The sequence below is a fragment of the Clarias gariepinus genome, chromosome 18 (genome assembly GCF_024256425.1).
Source record: "Clarias gariepinus isolate MV-2021 ecotype Netherlands chromosome 18, CGAR_prim_01v2, whole genome shotgun sequence".
Lineage (NCBI taxonomy): Eukaryota > Metazoa > Chordata > Actinopteri > Siluriformes > Clariidae > Clarias > Clarias gariepinus.
Genome location: NC_071117.1, coordinates 17,846,861 through 17,866,569, shown reverse-complemented (window position 1 = coordinate 17,866,569; position 19,709 = coordinate 17,846,861). Strand labels below are relative to the sequence as shown.

General features: G+C 39.4%; 2 protein-coding genes across 2 annotated transcripts; both read right to left on the bottom strand.

The window, feature by feature from the left end:
- Nucleotides 1-457: 457 nt before the first annotated feature.
- On the bottom strand, nt 458-9,212 carry timmdc1 (translocase of inner mitochondrial membrane domain containing 1). Its single transcript, XM_053476636.1, has 8 exons — nt 9,123-9,212; nt 7,117-7,377; nt 6,675-6,840; nt 5,805-5,893; nt 5,640-5,707; nt 5,203-5,281; nt 1,028-1,138; nt 458-923 (listed from the first exon to the last, which is right to left on the bottom strand). The coding sequence occupies exons 2-8, from the start codon at nt 7,350-7,352 to the stop codon at nt 788-790; spliced, it is 885 nt and encodes a 294-aa protein (XP_053332611.1). The 5' UTR covers nt 7,353-7,377; nt 9,123-9,212; the 3' UTR covers nt 458-787.
- Nucleotides 9,213-10,748: 1,536 nt separating this feature from the next.
- poglut1 (protein O-glucosyltransferase 1) lies at nt 10,749-18,463 on the bottom strand. The gene is made up of 11 exons (XM_053476616.1): nt 18,359-18,463; nt 17,772-17,862; nt 16,052-16,195; nt 15,465-15,600; nt 14,948-15,069; nt 14,314-14,373; nt 14,125-14,224; nt 13,974-14,032; nt 13,651-13,818; nt 11,997-12,053; nt 10,749-11,903 (listed from the first exon to the last, which is right to left on the bottom strand). Exons 1-11 carry the CDS (start codon nt 18,432-18,434, stop codon nt 11,747-11,749), a joined length of 1,170 nt encoding a protein of 389 aa, XP_053332591.1. The 5' UTR covers nt 18,435-18,463; the 3' UTR covers nt 10,749-11,746.
- Between the last annotated feature and the right edge of the window lie 1,246 nt (nt 18,464-19,709).

Below are 19,709 nucleotides of genomic sequence, written 5' to 3'. Positions count from 1 at the left end.
CAATAACAGTGAAATAAATCTATTATGTTCTGTTATTTCTCGAACAGTTTTTGGCACATTTGAATTCTCATATCTAAATATGTGATCAAAAGACACTAAATAAAATTCCTATTATTCACAAAAGGCCCATGTAACCCTGATTTTGTTCGCTTGGAGGCGCTGTAGGTCTGTGATTGTATTTGTCCACATGTTGGACATGGAGCCTCAGCTGGTGTGGCATCTTGTTTCCAGAAGGGGCCAAATCATGTGATGACCTCGCAGCACCATATTTCTCTTTCTCTCTTACACACACACACACACACAAACACACACACACACACTCATTCTACCAAGACAATCAATTCATTTTTGCTCTTGTGTGTCAAAATAAATGAATAAATATCAAATAAATAAATTAATGTCAATCCAATAAAAAACTTATTTTTTTTAGTATGTCTTGGATTTTATTTTTTTAAAAATTCCATGCACCAAAGACACACAAGAAACAACTTCCATTTAAAACTTTTTTACAAGGACAAAAAGATTGTGAAGACTTGGTTTGAAGCATACGAGTTTGAACAGCATTTAATTCAACACAAAATGAAATGAAAATGCTGATGATTGCCGTGCAAATAACAAAAAATATTCAGGTCATTCTGTCCACCTTTGTTGTTATTTGTCTTACGAACAACCGATTTAGCTTCAAGTTTAAATCCTGTACATACACCTTCCGTCTGACGAACCAGTTCATTTGTCAATATAATATGTTATACTCTATGAATTTAGACAGTCACTTTAATTAGATCTGTTACGACTCCTTTGTTGAATCTTCATTCCTTGGTTGACTAAGAAGCTCACTGATTCGCTGAAGGTCATTTTGCGCGTCTTGGTCCCGGCCACTAAATTCACCGATTATCCCTTCAGTAAGCTGCAAACGTGCATTCCTTTAAAAAAAATAATAATAATAATTTTAGAAAACCTATGTAGATGACTTGCAATTAGAAATAAGCTTACAACATGATTTTGATATTACAGTATAAGGACATACCATTCGGCCACTCTGAGCTCGTACAGTTCTCTTCGCTCCCGTCGTCGCTTTTCTCGCATGGTCTCTCCTCCCAGCTTCTGTAGTCCAACAATTAACGCTCCAGCAGGCACACTGCAAAAACATGAGTCTATCAGCTAAACCATCAAATCAACAATTTGGCCTTAAAATCTGTCATTTAAAACTTCTTAAATAAACTCAACTTAAAACTATACTGTATATTGTGTTTAATATCTTTAACAAACTGCTGTTGTCGCCGTTGTTTCCACAGCCCTGTGTCTTCACTTGTACAAAAATGTTACGTGACTTACTAGCATCCTAAATCATCAGGTCTCTCAGGTCAGGATCTAGTATACTATGTTGCCTAGCAACAGTATTGTCAAGACTTTTGAATAATGAGCATGTCATCCATTCATCCATCCATCATTTACACCGCTTATCATTTGTAGGGTTACTAGGGCCTGGAGCCTGTTTCAGGAACCAAGTGGCACCTTTAATGGATTGCTTAGGGCATGCACACACACACACACACACACACACACACACACACACACACACACACACACACACACACACACAACCAGCAATTAGAAAGTGCCAATCAACCTGTAGATGTCTTTGTATTGTGAGAGGAAACCAGAATACCCAGAGGAAACCCAGAGAGTAAGATCAGAATTAAACTTTAACATGGGGGTCTACGGAGACAGACGACAGACACCACATTAAACATAGGATCACCTCAAGGTTGTGTTCTAACTCAACTCACTCAACTCAACTCATCTTTATTTGTATAGCACTTTAACAACATGAATGCCCCAAAGTGCCTACAACCATTACTGCTATGTTCATCACAGCTCCAACTCCATTGTGAAATTTGCAGATGACACAGTGGTGGTTGGTCTGATACAGAACAACGATGAGACAGCTTATCTGGAGGAGACAGCCGCACTATCTTCTTGGTCTAAGAACAATAACTTGGACTTAAATGTCTCAAAGGCCAAAGAGATGGTGGTGGACCTCAGGAGAAGTAAGCAGAATTCTCAGTATACACCGCTCAAAATAAACAGAACTCTGGTGGAGAGGGTGACCAGCTACAAGTATCTGGGAGTCTATGTCTCTAAGGACTTGTCCTGGTCACCCCATAGCTCTTCATTGGTGAGGAAAGCTAGACAGCGCATGTACTACCTCAGACAACTGAGGAAGTTCAGGATCTCCGGGGGTCTATAAAAAACCTTCTACAGTACACCTCGATCATCCAATCTGTTGTCTCTGGGAACGTTACCGTCTGGTATGGAAATAGCCGCTCATAGGACAAAAGGGACTTGAGAAGTCTGATCAGGTGTGCCGAGCGCATCACCAGGACTGTATTGCCCGATCACGGGACATTTACGTCAGACGATGCAGGTCCATTATTAAAGACATTCACCATGAACCAGATAGTGCTAACCACCGAGTGCTTCAGCAAGTGTACGATATTTCATTTTAATAATCTGACAAATTTATTTAGAACTGTGAATAAACTTCTGTGAGTGTATTCAGTGGTGTACTGATTTAAGAAGTAATTTCACATCCTCTACCTGTTTTCCGTGGTCATGATCATTGGAAATTCTTAAAGGAAGTCCAATGTGTTATACTATCCAAGGTCGGTAATAAAAGGTTGTTATTTTCTCTGTATGTTATTATGACAAGCATGATATGAGATTAGTGAATATCAAGATGATATAAACAATCGAGCGATGATCATTTAGGAGTCACATGTCTATCTTAAGTATCCCTTACTCATAACGGCGTCCTCCCCTGTCCTAGCATGGTGCTATTTAGAGCGTGATGTACCGATTTGATTAGCTGCCTGGTTTGATTTTTGCGCCCCGCCTCGCTGCACCTAGCCGGGCGCCGGGGATGTTTACATACGCAGCGAGCAGCGCTCCAGGTGCCAGTCAGCACGCCAAAGCCAGCTCTGCCAGGATACTGAGAGAGAGAGAGAGAGAGAGAGAGAGAGAGAGAGAGCTGAGTGCAGTATGAGAAGCTAATCCTGGTAGCGCTCCTGGATGGAAAGGATGACTGGAAAGGTCTCAACTCAAAATAAGAAAAACAGAGCCAAATGAAGGGGAGGATGATGGAGCTCGTGCTCGGGACCAACCCAGATATGAGGCGGGCAGTGCCAGAAGGAGGAGATGTAGAGATTAAGGGATGGATGGGATTGGAATACAGAGCTGACAGGGAAATTTAAAATAGCCAGTGCAGCTGTTGGATTAGGCACTCGTGCCGTTCTGCCCTAAAGATCTGAGCCTTCTGCATGGCACATGGGTTCCTCTGGCAGTGTGTGCGTATGTGTGTGAGAGAGAGAGAGCAAGTTGCTAGGAGGGAGCAGCTGGCCAACAGAGACCTCGCAGAAAGGGGAGGGGGTGAGGGGAGGACGTGTCATTATGTCAGGATTGACAGAGACAGAGAGTATGGTGATTTCCCAAAGGGCAGAAACATCAGCGCAGTACAGCGCTCCTTAGTGAGATTGCACAATCAGATTCTTCACGATGTTCAGAAGTGGGTTATTAGCCTAGGGAAGGAGGAAAAAAAAAAGACATGTCCCTGTCTCAAGAGAGAAAAAAAATGTTCTAGCATCCTGAAGACAGACAGCAGAGAGATATTTGTAACCCTTCCTGCCTGGAGAGCACTGTGGTGCCACCTGGTGTGAGATCAGCCAGGTGGAATGGAGTGTTCAAAAACGTCGCTGTTTTGTCGGCCTGCTCGGACAACATCATGACAGAGGTATCAATCATGAGCAAGGCGCGAGCTTCGAGCTCCTCAGGTGGCTCAAGCCACGGTTACAAAATCTACAGTAGGTAGATGCAATGATTTAGGGGACAGGCTGTCCAAACAGAGTGTACGCCAGGGAAAGTGGCATCTGCATCCAGATGTGCCAGGTGGACACTTAAGGTGAATCCCAATTCTACCCCTTACCCCTACACTTAGCCCTACCCCTCCGTTTGGCGCGTTCACGTGAAGGGGTAGGGGTGTCTCATTTCTCTTTAGGTTGGAGGGGTAGGGGTAAGGGGAAGGGCCAGATAGCCCTCGAAACGAAGATTTTTCGGGACCTCACTTCAAACGAAGGGCTAACGAAATTTTCAAGATGGCCGCTCACTCGAGCAAGCAGACCCATAAATTTAACGATTTTTTGCCATTAATAAGGATTTTTATGACAAGTGTTTATTATATGTATATTAATTTTAGTCTTGTGTTTGTATTTATGGTGATGTTTTGTAAAAAAACGTTTGCAAAAAAACCGCTAAAATTTGCTAGCGGATAGCGCCGATTGCGCAATATTACAAAAATATATTTTTATGTCATATACACTTTACTACATGCTACAAACAAATATGAAAGTTCAGTAGCACGGCAGTTTGCCGAGCTTTTGATAACGCATTGTTTTTTTTGCTTACGGCCATACTGTATGTGTACATGTAAATGAACGGATACGTATGATGACGTATAACAGTGTTGTAGTGGTGTCCCATTTCTTAGGGAAAATATTTTAACCCTTCCCCTTTCCACTTCGTTTTAAGGGACAAGGGGAAGGGGCGAGGGGTAGGGGAAGGGGTAGGGGAAGGGGTAAGGGGTAGAATTGGGATTGGGCTTTAGTCTTAGTTAATGCTCAGTAAAACCACTCTGCTGATCGCCCTTCTTCGACGTGGTGGAGCCAGACAGCATGCTGAGACAGGACACACTGGTCCATCACCGGTCGCACCACCTACTGTACACCTTACCACACCTCTGACTGTTCCCATAAATCACTGAGAACATGATGACAGCAATGTAAGACAAAATGTCGGACAAAATTCATGTTTTTCACTTGAAAAAAAAATCTACCTGGTAAGTTAAACTGGCTAGACTTTCTATGGTCAAGAAAATAAACAAAAGGAAATGAAACAAAAGCAAAACACACAAACGCACACTGGGCAATTTGGGAACACCAAACTTTGGACTGTGGAAGAAAACAGGAGTACCCTCCAAGCATGGGGAGATGATGCAAACTCCATGCATGGTCCATTAATTATTCACACAGGTTGCATCAGACTGAACCCTGATATTTACATGTTGTGAAAGAGAAAAAAAGCTAATCAAATCCATCAATCCAATCCAATGCAACCCATAGAGTTCGTAATTCCCTTTACTTTACTCACCCCAGCGCAGCTCCAATAGCTGATCCTGCCACCAATCCCCGAAAGCCCAGGTTCATCCGAAACACACCTCCAGTCACAGCTACACACACACACAACACAGGTCTAAATATCAACAAAAAGCTTTCGAATACAGTGTATGCACCTACGAGAGCACACCTCGGGGTTTCTTACAAATATTAAATAACTATATTACACTGTCTTACTCTCTAGGACTAAATAAATGATATTCTCCCAATATAAAACAACACAGTGATATTTAATTAAGGACTCAAGAGTACTTATGCTTAATGGACCATTACAGTTTATGTTCCTTTATAGTTATTAAAAAAAATAAATCTATTTCTTATCCAAGGGGTACTTGGAGTCGATAAAAATTTTGAGTGTTATTTAAAACAGAAAAGCTTTTACACAATAAACCCTGCTGAGATGTTACTTACCCCCAGCCACGGAGAAATGACTCAAGGCGTTACTGTCTCTGTATACAGAAATGCCTGTACTGATAGTGCTGTTTAAAACAGAAAGAGACGGCGGGTCAGATGTGCTTCATTAATGCCAGGCTCACAAGTTTTTACACCCCATATTGATCAAGAGTTGAAACCTACTTAAAAAGTGTAACAAAGCCGGCGACTCTCCAGCTCCACCTCCAGCCGTATCTCACAAAGCCACGGATAGCCGCGTTATGAGCAGAACGCTAGAAAAAAAACATTCCACTGTTTCTAAAGGAGTTACGGCACTCTGATTTTTATTCTTAAGATATTACTCATTAAGTACTGTTAAAGAGATTTAAAATTGCCTACATTTTCTTTGTTTATTCAATTTATACCTTAGCAGGTATTATACTGATCAGCCATAACATCAACAATGATTATCAATTATTTACCAATAAGCTGGTGACAGAATCAGGGGGACGCAAGGCTCATCCCCGCCCATGGGGACAAAAAGACAGTTTGTCTCGGCTGACTACACAGTAAGCTAATGCAGCACAGCCCTCTGAAAAAAGTCTACTCCGGCCACAATAGAAAGGCAAAAAAACACCCAATGCACCAGTCTGCTGCCTCCGGGGCACGGCAGGAAAAGAGCCCGAGGCCTCCAAACTCTTAATCTGATAAAGCACACATGGGATGCACCGGACAAACAAGTCCGATCCACCCTTCGAAAGCACCCACAAGACGCATTGCAAACGACCTGGAACCAGACACTAGTGTCTTGCTGCGTCATGCCCTGGGGGGCTAGAGCTGCCCAAGTGGTACATGTTTGCACTGTAATGTTATAGCTGATCGGTCTGTTACTGAAATAGTTCTCTCACATACATGCAAATCAAAAAACAATATCTTTTCTTCCTACAGATCAAAGATGTGCCACAGTCACAGAGATCACATTCCTTTCCCATTCTATACGCTTATCTACTTAAGAGAGAGCGCTGATCAAAATTCAATAATTTCTTCTGCTTTTTTTGTTCCTTCTTTTCTTACCACTGCTTCCACTCTGCTGCGGTAGATTTCAGCCTGGCTCAGCTGGATGAATCTCTCGCGGGCATGTCGGGCTGCGGGGAGACCTCCATAAAACAGTCCCACCACGGCCGCTGTCAGAGCACTCTTGGCTACGTTCCTCATCTCTTCTGGGTACACCTGACCATCTCTAAGGAGAAAAACAGAGATGAGAAATATATATAATGATAATATGACAGAGATCTCAAAATGGGTAATGTAAAATAAATTTTACTGTAATCTTAATACAACAACAACCCAAGTACGAAGTTTATTACTTTAGTGTGTACAATTATTCAACATTTATTCTTGAACATTTTGACAAAGTTGATACTATTAATAATATAACTTGCTTTTAGTTTTTGAGGGTTCAAGTGAGGGTTCACAAAATCATACAGAAGCAGATTTGAGGGGAAAAAAAACGAACCCTCGGTCGAACAGATCTTTAATGCGGTCCCATCCGGTGTCTGGAAACTCTGGCCTGCCCACGTGCTTGGGTAACGACTGAAGACTGGCCTGCAGATCAGCAACGTCAGCTGCATGCACTTGAGGAAGGGCAGACATACAAAATGCCTCTAGCAGTCCAGTATAAAAGGCTCTGGCGCTGGACTTATCTGTGTCCCCACACGTGAATGTGTGTGTACACGAGCCTGCAGGGTGCATCACGCATCAGCGGGCTGTTCAGTCGCTGCAGGGAAACACATGGAGATGCGTTAGGACGTTTCATGTGGTAGCATGCACAGACTTCAGGGAATTTTACAGCGTTTAGAGGAGTTAGAGACTATAGTTTGTGGACGTGGACTGACCAAAATACCAAAAAAAGATTCCTAAAACTCAAAACATCTCTGAAGAGTGAAACAAGCTTTTAAAGCAAAAATGAGGCACAGTTACCATTCTTGACTCTACTGACAAGACTTTTTGTTCTGATGTCATTAGTTCACCTTCCATACTGTGTATCCTGTATGCATGGTAGTGAGAGCATGGAGCCTATCCCAGAAGACTTTAGGTATGAGGCAGGGTACATCCTGGACAGTGTGCCAATCTATCACAGGGCGCACACACTTACATTTACACGCAAATTAACCTAATGTGCATGTTTTTGAACTGTGGGAGGAAACCAATACAAACTCCACACACAAAGATCCTGAAGTGGGAATCAAATCTTTGACATTGGAGGTACAAGGTGACAGTGCTAACCACTACGCCACCATAAATAATTAATTTTATATATAAAATATTAAAAGGTAATTAAAAGATTTGAGGTAACCAGTACGACTTAAACTGAGTGGAAATGAGAATTATACTGTACTAGCTAAAGTAAAGGGTTTGTAAAAATAGATAAACGGTTAAATCTAAAAATAAGCTGATCAGCTTTTATGTGTTCAGTGATAAGTTTATTTCAGGATGAAGCCCATGTACATTTACATTACATTTAGGCATTTAACAGACGGTTCTATCCAGGAAAAAAAAGTACATGTTTGCCTGCAACATAGATGAACCCCTTAATTTTTTTTAAAGCTGTAATTTCACAAAATTTTGGTTTGGTGTGACAAAATTACTGTAGGGAATTGTACAAAATCTACCTAGTTTTCGGAGGATTTTGAATTGACTGTCATTTCATCTTATCGCAATCAATGGGAAAAAATAGGATATATAAAAGATTATATTTACGCCTTGTTTACACCAAGTTGTACTTCTTTCATCATCAGCCAAATCCACTTCCTGTTCGGTAATCAAAAAGTGAATCACAGACAAGAAATCGGAAAAGTAGATTGGACAAAGATTACGTTTTGTCTTAAAACAACTCCAGCTTGTTAAAATTCACTTGTACCACTTCAGCGCTGTTATTTCAGCAGTGGAAATTTTGATTTCGCTTATGGTGCAGCAAATATCTAAGTACTGCAACAGTTTCACTACATTCTGTCCAGTCAGTTTTGTGTGATGCTGTGACTAAATCTGCCTGAACAGATATACATACATAAAATTTACTGAGACTGGTTTTGGGTTCTCCAATGTATGAAACATAAAAATATAACTGAAAAAAAAAAAAAAAAAAGGCTCTGACCAATGTATAGACCAAACCTTTCTTTTATACACACAATGACTTTATCATGCCCTTGTGCTCATGTTATAAACCCTGACAGAATCCTGGTTTTGTTTTAGGTTTACTTGCTTTATGATAAAACACTATTAAAATATAATATCAGTAATGGTCCCTGTAGTGAATGTATACACCAGCTGAACACACTGTCAGTTGTAGGCGCTTTAGTAGAGACTTAAAGCCGAAGGCTCGTGCACAAGCTCGCGCTCTCTCACGCGGTCTTTCTTTCTCTAACCGTATAAACCAAATTTACACTCTGTGTAAAAAAAAAAAAAAAACACACACACACACGTAACGTTTTACATTCACATTTACTACAATTCTCTGCTTACCTCCTGTTTGAGATTTTCTTGAAGCAGGTTCAATGTCAGCGCGTCCATGTCCCCAAGCTCACAGCGCTCACAGCGCCACCCCGCGGCCGGAGGACCACGTGATAATTGTAATAGTACTCCTGTAGAGCCTGTGATGTACAGTAGACTTGATTGAACTTCTAGCTGCCTTTTTCTCTGATATAATCAAAAAAAGACCTGACTCAGCTTTAACACCCAACTGAGCACGGTGGCTTAGTGATCAACACTGTGGTTTCGGACCTCCAGGGTCTGGATTCGATTCCCACCTCAGGGTCTGTGTGCATCCGAAGTTTGCATCGGAGGTTTGAATTTTCATGCATCCGACAGTTGGGTTACTCCAGTTAATACATTTTTTATTTTATTGTTAACAAAGTAAAGCACCTCCATGGCTTTTTGACAGTCCTAATACTCCCAGCATCCTTTTCCTCTGACTCACCTCACAATTTCTCAGTTTTATATTGTTGAATGTAGTGTTTTGGTGATGTGGTAGAAAGCATTATCTAGCAGATTGCTCATAAATATCACATAACTTTTAAAAGGCTTTAAACTAGTGACTTATAGAGTTTAAAGTAAATGATTTGCATTAGATATATCCCTGTCAAACCATTTCATGAGGCTTCATACTGTATAGATGGCACGCATATACTCATAATTGTCAAATAAAGCTGACCAGTCAGAAGAACTTTGCTAATTTTTCAAGTAAAGGGACATTCTCCTGAAAAACGCAGGATCCCAATCCTGGTCCTGGAGTATTCACTATCTTTCGTGGTGTAGAGGCTTTCCCTCTAAAACACACATCAGCTTAGGAAGGGCTTATTCTTAACAGAGCAGGAAAAGCACTAACATGGTGAGTGTCAGGGGCTAACTCCAGACCAGAGTTAGGAAGATTTGGTCAAAGGGGACAGGGGGATCTGGACCATGACGGCAAAATGTCCCTCAACATTATTAAGATTATTAGGATTAATATGAGGCAGTACGGAGGCTTATTGGTTAGCACTGTCGCCTTGCACCTCCAGGGTCTGGGTTGAAATCTTCCCTCAAGTCTATGTGCATGAAGTATGCATGTTCTCTTCGTGCTTGGTGGGTTTCCTAAAGGTACTCTGGTTCCCTTCCACAGTCCAAAGACATGCTGTGGAAGGCTAATTAATGACAATGTATAAAGGATAAAAAGGTATAGATGACGATGATTAATATTATTATCGTTGTTGTTTTTACATTCTACATGCAAAAGAACAGAAACATCAGGCATAAAACATATTTAAAAAAAAAAAGGAAACATCAAGGGTAGTTTAATTATATTAGTGTAAAACATACAATAGTGATATAAACAAAAGTGAATAGGAGGACTACACCTAAGAAGAAAACAGTGGTTCATGACTATACTTCTATAATTTATGTCCTAAAGGGCATTTCATGACCATAACTTTCATATGTAATGTAAGTGAAAATTACATTTGCTGTTACTCTGTTACACATATTTAACACATTTTTATGGAAAAAAGTCATTCTTAAATTTATGAAATCTTCATGAATCACCAAGTAAAAAAATAAAAGTGTAAGATAATTCACTGTTAAAAAGGAAGAAAAAAAGAAGAAAAAAGATTTCTGTGCAACTTTTAAAAAATATTATTTATTTGGTCTTAGAAGCAAATGGATAAACATACAATGCAAAATATTAGACTTTTTAAAAACCTCCACACGTTTTCATATTCGTCTAATAATGCAAAATATTAGATGTTTTAAATCTCCACACTCAACTGCATATTCCGTTTCATTTCATTGTTTACAGTCACTGGATTTCGAACAAAATGGAGCACAATGTAAACCCACTAGACATGAACACTTATTGCTGATGAACTTGGAGAATACTAGAACATATTCAACACGGTCATGCCAACGTGGCTCCTTAGGATGGTCTTAATGGCAAAAGAACCTTCACATTCATAGAACAGTGGCACTTTCATGTTGGTTGAAGAGCTTGATTTGCTGGTGGTTAAATGGATATGTACTGTACAACAAAGGAAGATGATCGGTTTGGGCTAAGATGCAATTATTTTAGAATTTTAACTCCAGCTCGATAATAAAAATGATATAATGCTAACGAGAACTCTAACGAAGTGCACTTCAGCAGGAAAATATCTACAAACACTAAGTGAACACTGCTTGCATGTGTCTGCTTTTTTTTCCTTCTTATTTTGATTACCACCCAGAAGGGGGCAGTATGTACCTGTCTTCAGTTGGTCTACCTTCAATAGTTCAGTATATACAGATGGAAAGAACACCTGTCCAGAAGTGGTTTTAAGCTTCACTGATAATATTAGTCCTATTGACAATGCAGAAAGAGCATTACGAGAGCACTAAGCACAGAATAGTTGAAAAGAGCTGCCTTTACTACATCCTACAGTAGCACCACGTAAAGCACTGAGAGATGTTTTAATGTTTAACCCTTAATGCACTTTATTCTCACTTTTCAGCCAATTTTGGACAACTAAGCTACATTCTAGTCATTATTCCCCCCCCCCCTTTTTTGAAACAAGTGCCAAAGTCAACTAGAAACAACAAGGAAGTCATTTTCTGGACACTTTATAACTATTTGCGCTTGCAGGTCAAAGTTCAGACCTGTCGGGTTTACGGGTAACCTGGTTGTAGCTGGATTTACGTTTAGGTTTGTACTCGAGCAGCTTGCTGTAGTCAGTGAGGAGCGTCTCCCAGTAGCAGGACACGTCCTCCATACGGAGGTGATCCTCGATAAACGTCTGGCCTCTGAAAACACACAGTACAGTGACATTTTGAAAGACAAACAGAAGACTCTAATCTGTAATCGATCTGAGAGTAAAGCGATAAATTACTTAATACCTCAACGCAATGGCTTCTACCACTTTGTCGTTTTCCTTGACAAACTGCAGCAACTCTCTGCAGAGAAATCAACATGTCAAAGTTGTGCGACATTCAATTATAGGAAAGACGACACCAACTACATTTTCAGTTTTCACCCAAAATCAGTAAACAATTTGCTGTACAGTTATTTCTTTCTATACTGCAAAAATAACCACAAAGATAACCATATAAAAATATTTTATAGGAAATTATGATTGCCCTCTTATGGGTTTTCACCTTAAGAAAAGTAATTGCAGTATTTTCGACATAAGAACAAAAAAACGAAACCAAACCCTTCTTATGTTGCCCATACATCCGGGAGCGGTTCAAAACTTTTTTTGCATTTTGTGCAAGATTTAGTGAAGACATACTGTAGCACCAGTTAAATTGGACGGTAGCAAAAAGAAAAGGGACTCACTTTCAATAGAAATTAAGACATCACTGCTAAGACATCATTGCTAAAAAAAGCAGCCGGTGCCAAGAAGAATCAAACCTTAAGGTCAGGTTTAATAGAAGTTTAATGTCTATTTATTTTATATTTTACCTCATTTATATGTCTAAATGTTTTCATTGTTTTCATATGCAAATATGTGCTTATAGTGTTAGAAATCAGTAATATTGGTAACATTTAAGGATGGCTGGAGCATATTATCTGCATTAACTGTACATAATTTTTTAATGCGAAATGTGTATCGCAATACAAATTTTCACCGTAAAAACTTGTCTCCGGAATGAATAAAATTTATTCGCAAGGCGAGGTAACGCTGTAATCAACTCCTGGGTAGCACTTCAAGTCAGGTCGCATCACATGATGCTGTCACTGACAACCTGGAGTTTCCATAAAACTGTAAACACACTATTTATCTGCACTTTTTAGCTCTCTCAAATTTAAATGTTAACAAAACTGATATACTCAGCCAAAAAGTTGCTCTGGATAAGGGCGGCTGCCAAATGCTCAAATGAAAAAGAAAAAAAAATAATAATAATTTTTGTTAAATAGTGATAGTAAGTGCATTTCTACATGCAGAATGTGAGGAGGACTCGGATTAAACATCTATGTGGCTATAAGAAAACCCCTTGTTAGTGGGACTAATCTGGGGGGGAAAAAACACTTAAATTTGCTAGGTTCCTATTCCAGAGTGATTTATGGTATGAAGCAATGCACTCATAATGCATAGTGCTCACTTTATAAGCCTCTGAAGTCAGTGTTATGATCTGTCGTTGGTCAAGTCTAGATTCGCAACATTATGCAACAATAAAATAAAGTCAGCTGATGATCTGAATGACCAGGGTATTACTTCAATGGAGCTTTTCTTCCCTAATGGCACAGGCACAATTCAGGATTCAAAAAGTGTCTTTCTGGGAGCATGAGGAATCACCCTGTGCACTAAAATCAAAGCTTAATTAATGAAATCTTGGAGTGAATCTTCAGACTTTATTTTTTTGGCCGAGCAGTGGAAGATGAAATGAAACACGGCAGGTGGTTTTACCACCTCCAACCACTCTATAATTGGAAATTATTTCACATTTAAAAGTCCTATTGATTTGTTTCTGTTTCAAGGCGAATTAAAAAGTTAAAACTTTTCATAGTTCTAATCGGTCTGCAGGAATTATATGAAATTAAAGAGTTCACCTGAGCTCAGAGAGATCCTGTTTCACCGGGATGTAGTGAACCCAAGGCTTAAGCTGAGGATAGAAAAACTCCAGCCATTCTTCTCCTACGTGGAAGACCAGCGAGCCACAGAGGAACAGGTGCTTGAAGCGAAAGCTTGCCGCTACGCCGCGGAAATTAAAAAGGTATCTAATGTGGAGAGGGACAAAGAGACAGCTCTTTAAATAAAGGCATACACAGGTTACATCACTGTCATAGACCTTATACAAACTGCTTATTCAGTGTGTATTTATTATTTCTTCCACATTTCAATTTCTAGACAAGCCAAGCAGCCAAGCTCTTACTTGTATTCACAATGGTCTACCAGGGGAATTTCCTTGGCTGGGGGTCTACCCAGAGTGTCCTGATGCAGACAGGACATACAGAGGAACAATTATATTCAAAAGAAGTACAGATTTTAATATGTGTGTACACTACTGCATATAGCTGATAGACCTTTTCAGATTTCCACGCCTGATTCTTAGTGTACTCCGCATCCACTAGACCCGGATCCTCTCTGGAGAGCAAGATTAATGGATCTCTCTCTGGACTGGTCCTGTGTAAAGAACGAAAAATAAAAAAGCACTTATAAAGCATCACCGTACACACCAGTGGTGAGGTTACATCAGCTCTGCCTGGTCTCACCTGGAGCCTCTGAAGAACCCTTTGGGGCTTTTCTTTTTCCAAGGCCACTGTGCTGCTGCTCTATAAGAGAAAAAGAGGACAAAAAAAAAAGAAAGAGACAAGAGGCTTTTAGATTAAATGGGATAAAAGTTTAACCTCATAGCTGTCATTTACTTTGCATTTATGTACTGTACACATATGGTTGGTGGCTCTAGTCCTCTATATATCCATCCATCCTTTTATTTATACATCATCCATCCATTCATCCAATCAATTTGTACATCCATCCATATCTATGCCTGCTCATTCATTTACACATCCACATGTATGCCAATCCATCCATCTTTATATCTTCATACGTATTTCCATATTTTTTCTCCCATTCTTCTTTGAATCATCAATTCTCCTGCTTCCATCCATTCATTTTAATGCAACCTCTTCAATCAATCACTCCTCCTCTTTCTATATATCTACACCCTCAACATACAGTATGTATCTTCCCCCATTTATCTTGATTTTTATCTACCTATCCATCCATGTCCATTATTATCCATCCACATCTATAGCCATCTCCATGAATCTTCATACAGATGATGTAAAAGAAAAAAGAAAAAAAAAAAACATTCTCTCTCCTGTCCCACATTAACAAACTCACTTTTTTAGGTCTTCTCTCATCAGGTCCCAGCGACCCAGTCCAGTGGGGTAAATGGGCCAAACGGCAGGTCCTCCTTCCCAAAATGTCCAGGCAGGGTACATGATGTCCCGATAATCTGATGTCTGAAAGCACACAGCAGAATGTTTTAAAATGTGTCATCTGTAATATAGTCCGTTTTATGATTTGCTCAAGACATAAGAAAAAAAGATTTGTCATAGAGATGTTCGCTTTCAAGATCAAACTGATGACCTACTTAGATTATTTTTAGTTTGTTCACTGTCAAAGATCCAATACCTATTTACTATCTGCTCTTTAGGAGCAACGTCTTATCAGTCAAGCTAAACAGTTACTTTTAACTTAATTTAATTAGAGAGAAGAGCAAATAACTTAAATGACAAGACGTACAACAGAACAATGACAGACAACTGAATATGCACATTATACACTGAATAAATAAACTACATTTTAGTGATCCTTTAATACTTTATTAGAGCAAAAAGTATGCAACATGACACACCTTGCTGAAGGAGAAAACGGGGAGTACAGGCTGAACCCATGATGGCACCTGAGGATAGTCACGCACGTTGATTATCATCTCCATATCCGGCAACCTGTCAATCACTTTTAGGATAAAATGCTCAACTCCACTGCACCTGCACAGAAAAAAAGCAGAAATTCTAAACATATTTTACAAATTTTGACAAATAGCTAGCAAATCTTATTTTTAGTACAGCTGTAAATCCTTTAAAATATGGTTCTATATGATCATTGGGTCAATGGTAACTCAAATGGCTAAGGCTCTGGGTTACTGATCAGAAGGTCTTACAGAGCAGCAAGCACTACCTAGTTGCCATTGTTGAACCCTTGAGCAACCCTAACTGCTCCAGCGGCACAGTATCCTGGCTGACCCTGCACTCTGACCTCAGCTTCCTAACTAGTATTTATGACAAAATCATTCCACTGTGCTGTAAGTTACATGTGACAAAAAACTAAATCTTCATTTTGAATGTTTTATTTCAACTTAAAAAAAACATGTAAAATGAGCTTCAGTAAACATGCATAAACCCTATGTCATCATCCACAAACAGCTTATATTCCACCAACCTTGCTGGAAACATGCACTCCGGTTCTCTGTATAGTTTGCGATTCATGATCTGGTAATGGGTACCCACACCACGCCGCACTGTGTCCATCATGAGTTCTTTCGTGATGCCGTTGTTGAATGGCTTCAGGTCCTCCTTCAGGACACTAAGATATAACAGAAAACAATTACAAGTCTTTGCATGTCTGTATTAAATTTAATTTGCATAGCAGTTTTCGAAATAGATTCTAGATATTCCTAATGAGTAGGTCAGAGACAAGGAAAAACTACCTGAGACAACCTTGAAAAAAAAAATTTAATACTCAAAAGGCAACCCATATACTCTACTGTATAGGGTGGCACTCGATAGTGAGGTTATAAATCAGTAAGTGTATACTGTAAAGCCTAACAGTATATTAAATAGAAGAGCAGATTAATAAAACAGAATAAGAGTCCTGGGATTGGGCAGGGCCATCACTAATGAATGAATTAGCAGTCCTTGGAAAATGACTGCTTTAGCAAACTCCTTGTCAAAAGGCTCTGGGTTACTGATCAGAAGGTTGAGTTCAAGCCCAAGCACTGCTGACACTGTTGACACACTTTTGACCAAGCATCAATGATAACGCTCTTGTAGCTGAATGGACACAAATTCTCATAGCCATGCTGCAAAACCTAAGCGAAAGCCTTTCCATAAGGGTGGCACTTGTTATATCTGTATACTACAGTATATATACACACTATAACAACTATAGATGTTCTATTACTAAGTACAAGGGGGGTCTAATTTTGTAACATACAAACAGATAACATCAGAAGGCTGCATGCACAATCACAGGATGCACCAACCTTCATAAGTCAGCGTGCCAAAAGACATTATCCTGTGTACATCAGGAGCTGTGCAACTGGTGCTATTCTGTTACCACATCTGCTATTTCATCATGGCCAGCAAGTTAGATCAAAGAATGAACATTAAATTCTGTGCTAAACTGGGAAAATCTGTTAGTCGTGATTCGGCACGTTTTACGGTGATGCTGCAATGAGTCGTTCGAAGAGTTTTTAAACTACTTCCAGGTTTTAGGGCATCTGAGGAAAGACATACGGCAAAAAAAAAAAAAAAAAAACAGCTTGTAAACAGAGCAAATCTTGAACCTTTTTGATACCACCTTGTATGTGTGATGGTAATATCCTAACAATTTTGTGTCTATCTAGTGTATGTTAACAAAAAATGGATTCCCCAGTCTGAAAAAAAACATTGTTTTGGTGAATAGGATTACTGTATAAGATTGCTTTTATTAAAACAAAAGGGTATGGGGGGGGGGCAGGAACGCAATACTGAGTAGTGGGGGAAAAGTGTGCATTGCTAGCAGTTGTGTAGTCAAAGTAAACCAGGACACTGAGTATTAAAACAATGCAGAAGTGAGATCCCTGCATCCATCGCATTGGTAAACCGGAAATACTGACTTCAGTTGAGAATTAGGTTAAACCTAGATTTTTTTTTTATGGCACGGTGGCTTAGTGGTTAGCCCTGCATCCTTGCACACAGATGTCCAGGTTGGATTCCCACCTCGGGGTCTGTGTGCATGGAGTTCTCCTCGTGCTTTGTGGGTTTCTTCTGTGCACTCTGGTTTCCTCCCACAGTCCAAAGAAATGCAGATTAAGCTAACCTGACAAATTTCCCAAATGTGTAAATGTTGACTGGAAATTGGGTTCCTAGATGGACGGATCATTTTTAGAGAAATTTACCTGATGTGGCAGCTGCAGTTCTCCTGGCTGCATGGCTGGTAGTTTTTTGTGGTCTCAGTAATCTGAGTGATATATTTCTGCCATCTTGTTCCTGGTGTAAATTACATGAAATGTTGTTCAGGATCTACTACTTTGTAACAGCACAGACTTTAAACCCAGAAAGTTCAACAACAGTTGCTGCAACAGTTTTTTAAAAATATATTATTTCATATATCTAATAAGCATGTTTAAATTAATCACACTTGAATTAAAATAGAAAAAGAAATACTAACATACAAACACAGCAGAACAAATCAGGACAGGTCACACGACAAAAAGTATTACTAACAGGCTAATCTTTAAAGTAAAAGAGATCCCGAATCCCAAACAGCTTCCTATTCCCTACAGAGTGCACTACATGCCGCGTACAAGCCCTTATTTTACACTCTATGTAGGTCAGTGATACAGGAGGCTTAAGGACGTTTGGATGTCAGCCCGCAGTCTGCCGCTAATCAACGAATACTGAGATACAAAAAGCGGCTCGGTCTAAAATTTTCACTCTGCTCAATATATTTAAAGTTAGTATATCGGGATGAAAAATTTTTTACCTTTATCAGCGAGGCTAAACTCGGGTTCAGTCAGGAGTAAAAGAAAAAGCGGAATGAACAAACAGAGCAGCTCCATGTTTTTGTATGGATTAGTCGTGACTGAGAAACTTTATCACGCGCTCGGTGATCTGCTAGTCTGGTCTGAGTGCCTTAAAAGTCACTGCCTTAAAGTTACATTACTGCACTGGACACCAAACCCATCGGCACACTACTGCACTGAACATCACACACCACTGTATTACTAATCTAACAGTTTTATACTAAACATCACACACAATAGTATTAAATATCACACACTACTGTACTATTAATTCAACTGTTCTATACTAAACATCACACAAAAAACATTACACACTACTGTACTAAACATACACACTACTGAACAAAATATCACAAACTACTGTATTATTAATACAACTGTTTTATACTAAGCATCACACACTAGCGTACAAAACATCACACACTACAGCTGTAAAATTCTGTTCTCAAAACATCAATACCTTAATTTTCTGTATTCTTCGAGAAATGTAGACGCTGATGCTTTTTGTTGAAAATTCCAAATAGTTTAGATGGGTAAATGGCCATTGTTGCCTCACACCTAGATGTTTGGGGGTTTGAATCTCATCTCCGCTCTGTGTGTGCATGTTCTCCTCATGCTTGATGGCTTTCCTCAAGGAACTCCATTTTCCATTTTCCTTGCCAAGTTTAAAGACATTTCCAAATAGTGCATGTTTGGGTGCATAAATGTGTGCTTGTACTTTGTAATGAGTTGACACCCCATTGACGATGTAACCAGCATTGTGCCCTGAGGTCACTGAGATACCTTTGGCTCCGGGCAGCCCTTGAAACCGTACACTAGACAAGCAGTATAGATTGATTTTATAACCTATATAACAAAAAGCGGTGTTTTTAAGCGTTACATTTTGAATGCAATCACACTTTATTTCCAAAATAATCTGATCTAAGTATGATTAAAATACAATTCAGTTATAGAGACCTGGTACTGCCGAACAGATGTTTTATTAATGTTGTATAAAATGCCGACCAAGACACTTTACCCGTAATTAAAATACCTTTTACATACATATTTGAAAACGTGTGACACAAATGGCCCTACAGTTATGCAATGACACATGACCTAAATAGCTCATAAATTCTGCACATCAGAATATACATGAGGGGAAAAAAAAACCTTTAAGACATATCCAAGATAACTTTTAAAAAGTGTCTGAATATGTTCCTATTACCTATTGATGGTAATGTTTTGTAACTGTTTTGTCAGTTGGGCATTTAGAATTCTATTTATTATGAACTTTGCTGATTGAATATGAGCTAGTTTTGGCCCAGTTCA